This window comes from Molothrus ater, chromosome 1 (assembly GCF_012460135.2).
Source record: "Molothrus ater isolate BHLD 08-10-18 breed brown headed cowbird chromosome 1, BPBGC_Mater_1.1, whole genome shotgun sequence".
NCBI lineage: Eukaryota > Metazoa > Chordata > Aves > Passeriformes > Icteridae > Molothrus > Molothrus ater.
Window position 1 is genome coordinate 13,872,273 of NC_050478.2, and position 12,084 is coordinate 13,884,356.

At 40.4% G+C, this 12,084-nt stretch overlaps 1 protein-coding gene across 3 annotated transcripts in view; it reads left to right on the forward strand.

Moving 5' to 3' along the window:
- Positions 1 to 1,825, forward strand: part of CUL2 (cullin 2) — a 41,638-nt gene extending 39,813 nt beyond the window's left edge. For all 3 annotated transcript variants that reach the window (XM_036406355.2, XM_036406354.2, XM_036406353.2), the window contains exon 21: positions 1,029 to 1,825. In XM_036406355.2, the coding sequence (XP_036262248.1) occupies positions 1,029 to 1,160 (132 nt within the window). In that variant the 3' untranslated portion in view covers positions 1,161 to 1,825. The remainder of the gene's footprint in view (positions 1 to 1,028) is intronic.
- Positions 1,826 to 12,084: the final 10,259 nt, after the last annotated feature.

The following is a 12,084-nucleotide window of genomic DNA, read 5'->3' on the forward strand; positions in this document are numbered from 1 at the left end:
TGGTGATGACAATCAGCTTCACTGGAGGGCTAAGTTTGGTGAAATCTGAGCAGATCTATCAGCTTGTTAGCACCCAGTTTCTCCTCACTTGTGCTGCTGTGGAACATACCAGACCCTTGGCTGTTAGCCCAACAAAACTCACTCTTTTGAGGCTTTTGTTTGCTTTGCTGGGTGAGTTCCACCTGGTGAGTTCTGTTGGCTAACAGAGAGCCCCAGCAAACTCTAGAGCTGGGACAAAGCCAGCCATGAGAAGTTGTAAAGAAAACTGAAAATTCAGCTGAAATAAAAATAATTTTCTTTACAGACGAAATAAGAAACTACAGGCAAAATATATTGTGATACTTGAGTAGTAAGATCTTCTGTTTGATTTTCTATCTGAATAATTTTACTTAGCAATTTGCACATTCTGTTGGTGCAGACCATTTCTTCCCTTTCTCTACAAGAGAATGGGCAAGACTGAGAACTTCTAAGAGACATCTAAAGTTTTTGCCTGAGTGGCAATTTCTTCCACAATGTAAATAAAGATTTGTTTTTACAATAAATAACTTCTTACTGCATGTATTAAAAAGTTCCAGCATAGCCAGATGGAACTCACTAAATTGTAGGTCTGTCTTCAGTGACTAAGGAAAGAGAAGTTGATTCTGATTTTCTCCAATTGTGTAGGAAAGGAGGGTAATGGTAGGGGAACTCCACTGTGATAGTAGTGAAGAAATGTGTTAATATTAGATTAATTTTTAACATGGATATTTGTCTTCATTTGTACTGTGATAAATGAAGTAAGCAAGAGGAATGAGGAGATCTGGGGAACATGTGGCCAAAGTAACCAGTGAGCTGACCAGTCAGTTTCAGTGTCCTGACACTTATACGTAGAGATACTTTCTTGTTTGTTATAAATTAACTATTCCAGGGTTATTTAATCCTGTCTTTAAAAGAAATGAATTTGCCTTAAAGCCTTTAGCAAATATTTAGATGACATTTTTAATTGTGAAAAATAAAAATAACACCAAAATTGTGTCTTTCTTTTGCAGGTAATTAGCCAATCAAGAGCTAGGTTTAACCCAAGTATCAGCATGATTAAGAAGTGTATTGAAGTCCTGATAGACAAACAGTACATAGAGCGAAGCCAGGCCTCTGCAGACGAGTACAGTTATGTAGCATGATGTGCTGTCCTGCAGGTATGATTGTAAGGAGATCATTGCTGTCACTGTTTGGTGTGTTCCTGTGGGAAGAGGCAGGCCTGTGCCTCTTGGTCACTTGGCAGCCCCTGTTTTTCTGCTGTTTACAACATCACCAGTGCCATGTCATGAGCGTCAATGAAAATGCCTATAGATATTTCAAGCTCATGTCATTATGACATTTCTTAAAACTTTACTAAAAGAATGAGTGAAGTATTGCTGAAATGTGGAGAATTGGTTGGGTACCATGCTTTTTTTTTCCCCTCCCCTTTCACGTTTGCAGTTGATGTTTTTTAATGTATCTTAAGACAAAGTAAAAAAAAATCACACAAAAAACCTAAATATTGTAATATGACAGATAACCTAATAATTGTATCTACATTAAAATGTAAAAAAAATGACGAACATGATACTGCTGCTTGTCAAATAAAAAAATAAAGTTATATAATGTGTCTCGAATGATTGTAGAGCTGGATATAGCATTAATGTCTGTAAATATTATTCAGGCCTGAAGAGTAGAAATAATGTTACGTGTTTGGGTTTTGGATAACCTCAGAAGTAGGTCTGACATAACAACTAATTTATGTAAAACTGAATACCAGGTATGTCATGTTTAATGTGATTATAAAAAATATTTATGGTTAAGTGCACATCTTGTTTTCTTGAGATTAGGCTCATTTATATTCTCGGTGCCTGAAGGCCTCTGCTGTGTCTGATAATCCCACACTGTAGGAATATGTTACAAGGGAAAATAAACTGATTTTTGAGGGGATTTAAATGGTGTAGTTCACAAACACTTAGGAATAATTATCATGAACATCAAAGATAGAGTTCAGTGGCTTGGGAAAGCATATAGCAGGCTGGTAACTGAAAAATGGTTTTTCTTCTAATGTATTGGGTTGAAACACTACATGGATAGGTGTCTATGTTTGTTTCCATATAAACTCATACTGCTTGTTTCTTGTTTTCCCTCCTGACTCCTATGGTTGTTTTTATCATGTTTTGTTTTCCTCTGCCCCAGTTAGATTTCCAGCTGTTAGGGTGAGACAAATCCACAGGCTATTTCATGTCCTGTGTTGTTCATCAGGGTTGGCATGGTGACTGTTCACTCTTAAACAAACAAACTATAATTTTAAAAGGTACCAACTCTACCACTGGAAATGAATGGAATTTAAGAGCACTGAGAGTTTGAGCACACTGAATGCCTGCTGCAGAAGAGTTTTCTCATGGCTATGCCTGCAATTATGATTGACAGGATAAATATTAAGTTTAAATGTTCTATTTTTGCCAGATTTATTTGCCTGCATATAAAATACATATGTAGATATAAACTATTTGCAGTATTTTTTTAGATTGTGTAGTATCACCTACTAAAAATCCACACATCAAGAACTAATTTTAAAGAAAGCAAACCTTTAGAGGGAGCTTTTTACTCTTTTTTTTCTTTTTCTAGTTCTTCACTGTATGAAAGGCTTCTCTTCAACTCTTAGATTGTTGCTGTCTCTTATTTCTTAAACAGTATTGCATTCACATACTATCTAGAGGGTACAGGAAACTTTCTATGGTTAACTAGGAAATGCATCAAGAAGTGGTGCTATGTTTTTCTGGTGTGGATTTTGCTAAGGATGAATAAAGGGCAATAAACAATCAAGTGCAATAAACATTCCTTCCATATTGATGGTGTTTTATCCCACTATGCTAAGATCTAAATTTTTTACGTGGATTTATGTCTTCAAGAAGTGAGGTTTTTTAACCAACTGTTATATGGTGCTGTAGATCATTGTCTAAAGTGTTAGTTTAGAGTTGTCTCTGTGTGGTGGGAGGCAGCACAGGTGCTTATTCTGTCACCAGCTGTAGTAAACAGGAGATACAAAAGCAGCATAGATTTTGACTGGAATGACTTCTAATCTATTTCAGTGTGAAGCATTTCTGTGCTTTATAAAAAAAATTATTCATTACATGTAAGGACAAAAAATAGGGGCAATATTCTATTACATAACACAAAAAAAAGAAAAAAAAATATTTCCTGAATGCTGAATTAGCACATGCTTTTTCCAGAAAACAAACTAACACTGACACCAAAGTTTCTGGAAACAAATGTGGTTTATCTTGTAACTTGTATTTGAGTCAACACATTTTAAGCTTGTTCATTAAAGGGTTAATAAAAGCTTTATTTAAATATAGATTCCAGTAGCAAATTTTTAAGGCTGAGTTTGAAGAAGGCTTGACCAATTTATTTTCAGAATAATTTCATAGGCAGCACAAGAACTTCACTGCTCTAGCCCAAACGTGCAAGGTTTTAACATTACCTTATCTCTCGATTTTTGCATACCTAAACCATCATTTTGGGTTTTAGGTAAGCATGCTGCTGAGTTGAGACATGTTTAGTGAGTTAAAAACATTCATCTATTTCAGTACAGTTGGCATCCCCAGATGATGTGTTTCATAATTGCACACAAACTCAGTCTTTTCAGTGGCTCTTAGGAAATGTTGTTATAGCTGGGAAACATTTTGAATTCTACTTTATAAATCACACCTTCCCCCTCAGGAAAAAAGTAGTGCAAAATTCAGACCCCTGTAGCTGGGTTATGTCACTGAAATCATTGCTGGCACACAGGGATGCAGTTTATAGTTGGAGCTTCAGCCTGGCAACCAATACCTTTGGCAAGTGTAGGTTCAAAATATTAAGTGCTAATGGGTATTAACAGGAGGGGCAAATTGTAAGAAAGAGAAGATAGCCAAAAATGCCATACAGTTTTAATTATTTACTAGAAGAAACTGGTATAACTGTACTGCTTTTTCTGTTGGTTTGTTGTATGCCTATTGACATGTATGACCTGCTAGTGTATAGGAAGCCATACAGCTGAGTGGAAACACAATGGTTTCATACATCCCATATATGCCTAATATCAAAGTGCATTTTACCTCTGGTATTGAGTATTACTGATCATTACTACACTAACTGAAAAGGTGTTTCCCTGATGTTCTAATTTGTCTTGAGACTGATTGTCTGGTTCTAGAAAGAAAAGTGTACCTGCATTTTAGTGTGTTCATACACACAAGGCAACCAGAGCTATGAAAGATATTTAATCACCATAACATAAACTGTTTGCAAAGTAGTTAGTATCATTACTTTCAATGAGTACATCATCTTTCCAAATAAGCAGAGTACAGAAATTGGTCAGTGGAGAAATAAATTTTATGAACTGATTTCTTTCAGTTATGCTTAGAAAGACATTTCTTATCCTTAAAAGAGATAATTTTCAAACAATCACTGCAACATAGTATTGATATCAAGCAAATTGCAATAATAAATATAAATTCTTTGTACCCTAGGACAGATATTTTAGGACTGTCCATGCTTTACAAATATGGTAAGTACTTAGAGTTAATTAATATAAGATATCATGATGTATGAAAGCATATTCTCCAGAAACACTTGTTACTACACTGATTATTTTCTCTTATTAAAAATCTGAATTTGTCTTTACTTGTTTATGGTAAGTTGTACTGTGCTTCTGAGCTGATAAGAAAATGACATTTTTCAATTTTGTCAGGGAAAAGAAGAGGAAGGGTCAAAAAAGTGTTTGAGTATAATAAGTTTAAAACAATGCAAGACTTTGATAAATATGTGTGCATGGTTTTAAAAAGGAGGGATATGAGAAATAGATTTGTAAAGGATTCTTAGAACCTGACTGAAAGCTCACACAGTCTTGTACATCTGTATGTAAACTGAGATAAGATGTGCTGACTTGGAAAGGCTGTGGAATAGAAATTACATTGTTGAGAGGGAGTTTGAACTAGAAACAAGTTTCAAACGATGGCTTTGCAAAAATTGGATATTTTGGTGTATTAGAGCTGTGAAAGATGCATTGTAGCAAGTCTACATGAGGTAAAATAATAGGTGATTGGTGTTAAAAGTATTAGCAGCACTGTGTGGCAAAAGCTAATAGGCTGCAAAACATTTATAAGGTATTGTAACCAGGAAATAAGTTGTCTTCTAATAGAATGGCAATGAGTTTTACATCTCCTATGTCTCACCCTTCTATGAGACTGATAACAGAATAAAATCTTTAAAAGGCCTCTCAGGTGCCCCATCTCTGTAGAACTGGGATTTTCCAACAGGGGGGTGAATAAAATGAAAAGTAACCAAACAAATCCCTATCCGTGTAGATGCTCGGATGTCCGTTTGTTCTTATCTCCATTCTGTGGCATTCACAATTGCATCAATAAGGAAGAACATAACAGGCAGCAGAGAGGGAGATAAGAAGCTGGCTGGTTGGCATCTGGCAGTTGTGTTGGTGCTGCTCCCATCAGCTCTCCCAGGAGTACAGCACAAGCCATGAAAGCTCCCTTAGTCTCCCCAGTAAGCCCAGCCTTGCATTTGCATCTGGGAAGTGAAGGACTAAGCCTCAGTGGTACAGCGCAAGCCTAAAGCTATTGTTGGTCACATCTAAAAGAGTCTAGTAATTTAGGGAATTACTTCCACCATTCATTTCTACACTCTTTAGGATCCCTGTGACTGAAAGCTGAGTGGTGATTTAAGCAAAACTGAAATACTCACTTGTTTGGTTGTTTTGGCTGGAGTAACAAGCAGCTGGCATTAACACCATCCTAAGTTCCTCCTCCTCAGCTGGGGTGCAGTGCTGGGTGCATGTGTTCTATTACAGTATCAGGTACAAAGTACACTTGAAGCACTGAAAAACTTGGTGTGTGTAAACCCTTTTCCAGAGCTTCTGGACTAGCTGCAAATCTCTGATATTTTACAGAGAAGGGCTATACTAGCTTGGTGTGTCCTTCCCTCCACTCTTCCACTGAGATAAATAAAACCACACGCTGGTGTTCTGTAAAATTTGCTCTCCAAAACTTTGATGCAGTTGTATACCATGAAGAGAAAATTAGATATTTTAGGACTACAGAAAGTAATCTAGGACAAAATACTTGCCAATGTCTGTACAGCCAAAGCATCAGTTCTTTCAATCTGACTCTTACCAACCAAACATTCGATATATTGGTGTTTACAGGAGCAATGGAGATTGTTTGGCATGTTCTCATCTGAAAGAGGCCTTGTTCTTACCATAATCACTGAATGGCAAACACTGTAATTATCACCTTTTGGTGGAAGCTGGTAATTCTGATGTGTGTCAAACTAGCTTTTCCAGCAGCTGAGAACAGTAGCACTGTTGCTGTCAACAGTCAGTAAAGAGGAGTGATTTGAGGGCAGTCTTGAAACTTGGCAGATTGCTGTTGCCTGTCTTTTAATGTTGGTTATATAATCTATAACCTACTTGGTATATATGATTAAAAGTGCAGTACCTCTCTGGTAGTATTTCACATTATATTGAACAGTTGCAGTTGAGTTTCATAAGATGTACGTGGTCTGTTTTTAAAAAACTATTCATGAGTCCATTTTCATTTCTTCTTTCCAGTCACCAGCTTAATAGAATTTGTGATCTTCAAAACCTGAGTTTGAGAGAATAAAAGAAAAAAACCTGAAACTCATGATACTGTGTACTCATCTGTATATTTGAAGCCAGTTCAGGATGTTTTATGAGATTTGTTTGAAGAAATGCCAGGCATTTGGCTCCTTCAGAGTGGTGAGATACATGGAGTGAGGTGCTGCCTGAAGCTGATCAAGAGGAGCCTGTCAGTGGGAGGATATGCATGATCCTCTGATCCTTGTGCTTTGGAAGCTGATGTAGTAGACAGAATCCAGCACATCACATGCTCTCCTCAGGGTTTGGTCTCTTTTAAAGAGAAGCACAAGTGGTCATGCTTGTGGGCATTTAAGAAACATGACACTTGGCCTTTTTGAGTCTGTTCTCATTCTTCCCTTGACCAGAAGAGTGCCCAGTCTTAATAAGGCAAGCAAGGCCTGTCACCTCTCCTGGGTGTGTACAAACTTAAACTGGCTTGAACGTAAATCCAAAAGGGTGAGCTCTTACCTCTTTCCCATGGCTTTTTGTGTATTTTTCATTGCAATATTCAAGGGGCTAGAAAACAATAATTTAGACAAGGGACGTGTAATTTAGTCATTAATATGTTCCTGTGGGAGCTGGGGCTGTGGGTGTGGGTTTCCATCAGTGGATTGCTAACTGAAGAGCCATCTGCTTCTCAGTGCAGTAGGAAAGTGGCAGTGGCCAGAATTCTGTATGCAATCTGCATCCTCTGTGCTGGTTGATGTTCATAATAGACTTAAGTGATAGCTAGTGATCTAGATAGCAGTAATGAATATTTGAACATTTACATTTAGGGGTCATCTCACCATCTGGCAACTCAAAAAGACTTGGAAATTGGGCTTTCAAAATGATGCTTACGGGTTTGCCCGTACGTTCTGCCTGACTGCCATCTGAAGCCATGAAAAGGAGTCACGTGAACCTCAGCTGTAGCCTTGTCTCAGTGATTCCAAGTGAAATTCTCCCTTCCCCCATGTGGGTGTCTGCTAGCACATGTTTTAGTGTGCTGGTAATGGTGTATCTAAGCCTTACTGCAGCCACAAATTGAGGAGAATAGATGTACACCCACAAAACATTCCCTGCTTAAAATCTGAGTCATGGCTGATTCAGAGATGTGCCCGTTGCAGCTGGTGAGAGAGATTTGGGAAGATGTAACATTCCTCTTGGGAACAGCAGTAGTCTCATTTTGAGCTAAGGAAACAGTCCATCTGCATGAAAATAGGCTCTAGCATTAAAAAACCTCTATCCATGGAGAAGACCCCACAAATTAATACCTGTCATCCATCCTGGAAGGGTTCAAGGATATACTGGATGGGGCTCTGAGCAGCCTGGTATAGTGGAAGGTGTCCCTGCCCGTGGCAGTGGGATTGGAACTAGGTGATCTTTAAGGTCTTCTCCAACCAAAACCATTCTGTTATTTTTGAGTGACATAATTGAGAAACTCCACTAGCTGCTCCTCAACCCTCTTTCCTCAAGGCAGTAGCCTTGGCTGTTTTGGATGCCCTCTCTCTTTCAGAGAACTGGGCATTCAGCTTTTTACAATATGTGTTTTAAAGGACATGTGTAGTTTGGCAGATAAGATGGGAAAGAAGCAGAGCTTGTGCCACTGAGCACGCCTGGTATTAGCGTAGTGGGGAGGGACGGGTGGGGACGTGCTCTAGCCCTGAGTGGCAGCTGGGGCAGCAGAGCATGGAGTTTTGCATGTGGACTGGCAGACCCTCTTTATTCTTTCCCACACCCAGGCACAACCTTTGAAAAGCAGACTTGACAGGCAGAGCTGGAATATCTGCTCCTTGCCTTCCTGGTAGGGTTCCTGTGCGCTAAGGGCTGCGTGTCAGGACAAGCCTGGCTTTGGCAGCAGAGCCTAGGGAGAGCGGGAGCGCTGTCACCCTTTGGGCAGGGGAAGGCACAGGGACAAGCCTGGCTTTGGCAGCAGAGCCTAGGGAGAGCGGGAGCGCTGTCACCCTTTGGGCAGGGGGAAGGTGCAGGGACACAGCCCTGGGTATTCGCAGGTGGCAGAGGAGGCTGTGATCTGTGTGGACTTCATTTTAATATAGGGACAAAGATCAGAAACTGTGCATAAAAACGCCAGGAAGCATGGGATAAACTTCTTAATCGTGTATTAACTGAGGTGGCTCAGGAAACTGTAGGTTATGTGGGGCATCTGCAATGACAAAGATGAAAATATGACAGGTAAAATAGCTGGTTTATGCTCGGATTTGCCTTTCACTTTTTTACTTTTTTTTTTTTTGGTTGTTGGTTTATAAATCCTTTTGTAAAATAAATACAGGCTTTTGAAAAGATCTTCAAGAAGTTTGTTTTGAAAGGTTTTTGTGGAATATTTAACCCACATTCCTGTTGATGTGCACTCTGGGCTTTGCATCCTTCAGAATTCCCGTCCACACTGCCTGAAATGGCCATTGTGCAATGACCTCTGCAGCAGTGCTTGGCTGCCTGAGCTCCAGACAAGGGAAAGTTGTTTCTCTTTGCAGGGGCTGTTCTTGCTGCATCCACCTCCTCACTGTGACCAGCTCCTTTCATGCCATACCTTCTAGGCTCTAGCGCCTGCATAGCACATTTTGTACATGTGAATTGTACTTAGCACCTTAACACTTCTTTAAAATCTGTGCCCATAAAGGTATGTCACAAGCTTCTACTCCTCTGTCTCCTTCTGTAGCAAGTGGTTTGGCCTGGCCTTCCTTAGAATGTGGTTTTATTACTGTTGTGCTCAAGTGAGCTCTTGGATACTTAAACCAGGTTTTCTTCAGGAGTTTGCTATGGTTGTGTCTGGTTTTTTAATTATGAAACTAAAAATCCCATTAAACCCTGTCCATAAAGACCAAAGTTTTGGTACAGAGCACTGAAAACCAGCATTTAGTGCTTTATGTGCTAGAGAGTAGTATTTTGAATAAAGTTTTTGTTGTCTTTAGAAATCCTTTGTGGGATATATTGTTCATTTTTGAGTGTATAAAATGCTTGTGAAAACTTCCACTTAGCTAAGTGCTAGTTAAAGTACAAACAGCATAAATGCAAGCTCCTTTTCAAGCTATCACCTGTGATAATGGAGGAAACAACTGTGACAGAACATCTCTGTATTCAGACTCTGCTGGAGGCTACAAAGGCTTTCAGAAATTTTAGAGCAGTTACATTTGGTGACAACTGCTCTAAAATCAATATTTTTAGGTTATGTTGCAGCATGGAGGGGGAAATATCCTTCCAGTGTTCTGGTTTTGCACAATGAGATTGTTCTTTACCCAACAGGGACATTGGCTGATTGCGAAAATTTGGGGAAGGTGGCAGAAAGCTATCAAACCTGCTTTTACAGTGCTCATCTTCCCTGGAGCCACGACTGCAGTGTGATTCCCCTGCTGGCTGCGAGCAGCAGGATTCATTGTGGCTGTGGGAAACGTGGGTGCTTTCCTCGAAGTGTTACCGCAGGATCTCTGCTGGTTTAAGGACTTCCCACCCCTAGCGACCAGGGTGGGGGACCAGTGTGGCCATACATTCTGCTGGAAAGGTCGAATGCTGGGAAGACAGATATGCAGAAATGGAATTGAATTGCTCCTCCCTGGTCAGGTTGAGAGGTTCGAGGTGCCCGAGGCTGTCGCTGGAGCAGGGGCCCCGCTGCAGCCTCCTGCCAGCAGAGGTTGCTGCGGCTGCTGAGCTGGGTCCCAGGCGGCTCTTCCCGACTGTGCTCCAGGAGAGGGAACCCTCTCCATCGTGGACCCCGGATTTAGCAGCTGCTGCAGCAAGGGGAGCTGCCCGGGACCCAGCAAGGAGATCTTGGAGGGTTCAGGGCACGAACAGAGTGAAACTTGTGCACACACGCTTGGAAGCTGAAAAGACAAACTCCTGCTGCTGCCATGCTTTAAGATTTTGGGTAATGGGGTTGGTATTCATGGACTGTCCTGTGCAGGGCCGGGAACTGGACTTCAGTAATGCTTGTGAGGCCCTTCCAGCTCAGGATATTCTGGGATTTCAGTGTTCCTAATGAGTATTAGGACTGGCTGTGGTGTATTTCTGCTGAGACAGCTGCAACCTTTTAGCAAATTTGGGTAGGAGAGGAAAAAGGGGAAGGAGCTTTGCATCTTAATCAAGTGTCTTCTCTATGCAAGGACAACACATCTCGAAGAAAAATGTACTTTGCTTTTCCACTGGAATCCTGGCTGGAGGTAACCATTTGTTGTTGTAGGAAGAGGGAGTACTGCAGGTTTTGAAAGGTACTGACCATCCTCTTGCCAAGACCTGAGAGAGAGAGAAGGGCTAAGAAACAAGATAGGTGTGAAGCTGTTCACAGACAAATCAGAGTAGAAGGGCCCTAGAAAGGTGGGGAAATATATAGTTTTGGGGTTTAAGGGTGTATGGAATGGAGGAATAGGCAGATGCAGAGATAGCAGTGCAGGAATATGTTGTGTGCTTTGATGTGTGGTGCATAATTTTTTCTCAGGCAGGAAAAATCCCAAACCTACAGTTCATCAGCTGGGTAGTTTCTAAGCACAAGTAGTAACCAATTAGAAGCTTCATGTCTGATTCTCCATCATTTACTCCTCTCTTAATATCCTCATTCCTCGTGTTCCTGTTAGCTGCAATCTCAATCCCAAACCTTCTTTCTTTGAGTTCTATGTGGGTTATCTGATGGTGTGACTCTCTGAAGCCTTGTTGAAAATAAAGGGCTCCTCCTCTGAGGATGTTGCGTGTCAGTTAAATGGGGGATCTAAACTTGGCTTAAGGAAGAAGTTGGAAATAGTGAAAGCAATGAGAGTTACAGGTGCAGATACCCAACTTTCTTTCCTAGCCTTTTGAAATGGCTGAGCAATGTTGTTATGTGAGTTCCAAGTGAGCAGGAGAGAATGGGAGAAGCCCTGAAGCAGAGAAATGGATTTGGAATGGAGCCAGAAATCTATACTTGTCTTAGCATTTGAAACAGGCTGCAGCTAATTGGGGAAGGGGGAGGTGTGAAAATGGGTATAATAAATCCTGTTATTTGAAGGCTGGTCCTGCACCACTTAATGCCTTCTTACTTGTTTTGAGATTTTCTGTCTGAAAGCTGTTTGCTTTTTTTTTTTTTTTCTCCTCAAAGTCTTTATGGGTTTGTGGTTTTTTCCTATTTTTTTGTGGCAGAAACAAATATTAAGAAAGGATTTTTAGATGCTTGGATATAGTAATCTGGTTGGAATAGACAGGGCAACCCCATAGTAATAAGATTTAGATATTTTAACCTTTTATATTACGGAATACTTGTCTTTGTTGATTCATCACCGTGGTAGGTGGTGCTATGGGTCTGAGGAAATGTGAGGACTCATCTGGGAGCAGAAGCCAAAATTTGCCCCAGGCATCCAGGACATGAGTGTGTGCTTTCAGTCTGTCCTGGTGGGTCCTCAGTTCCCTTGTGTTTGGCAGTTTCAGTAGCAGGGTTGGAGAGGGCTTGGTCTCAGATGAACCTTAGCAAGGTG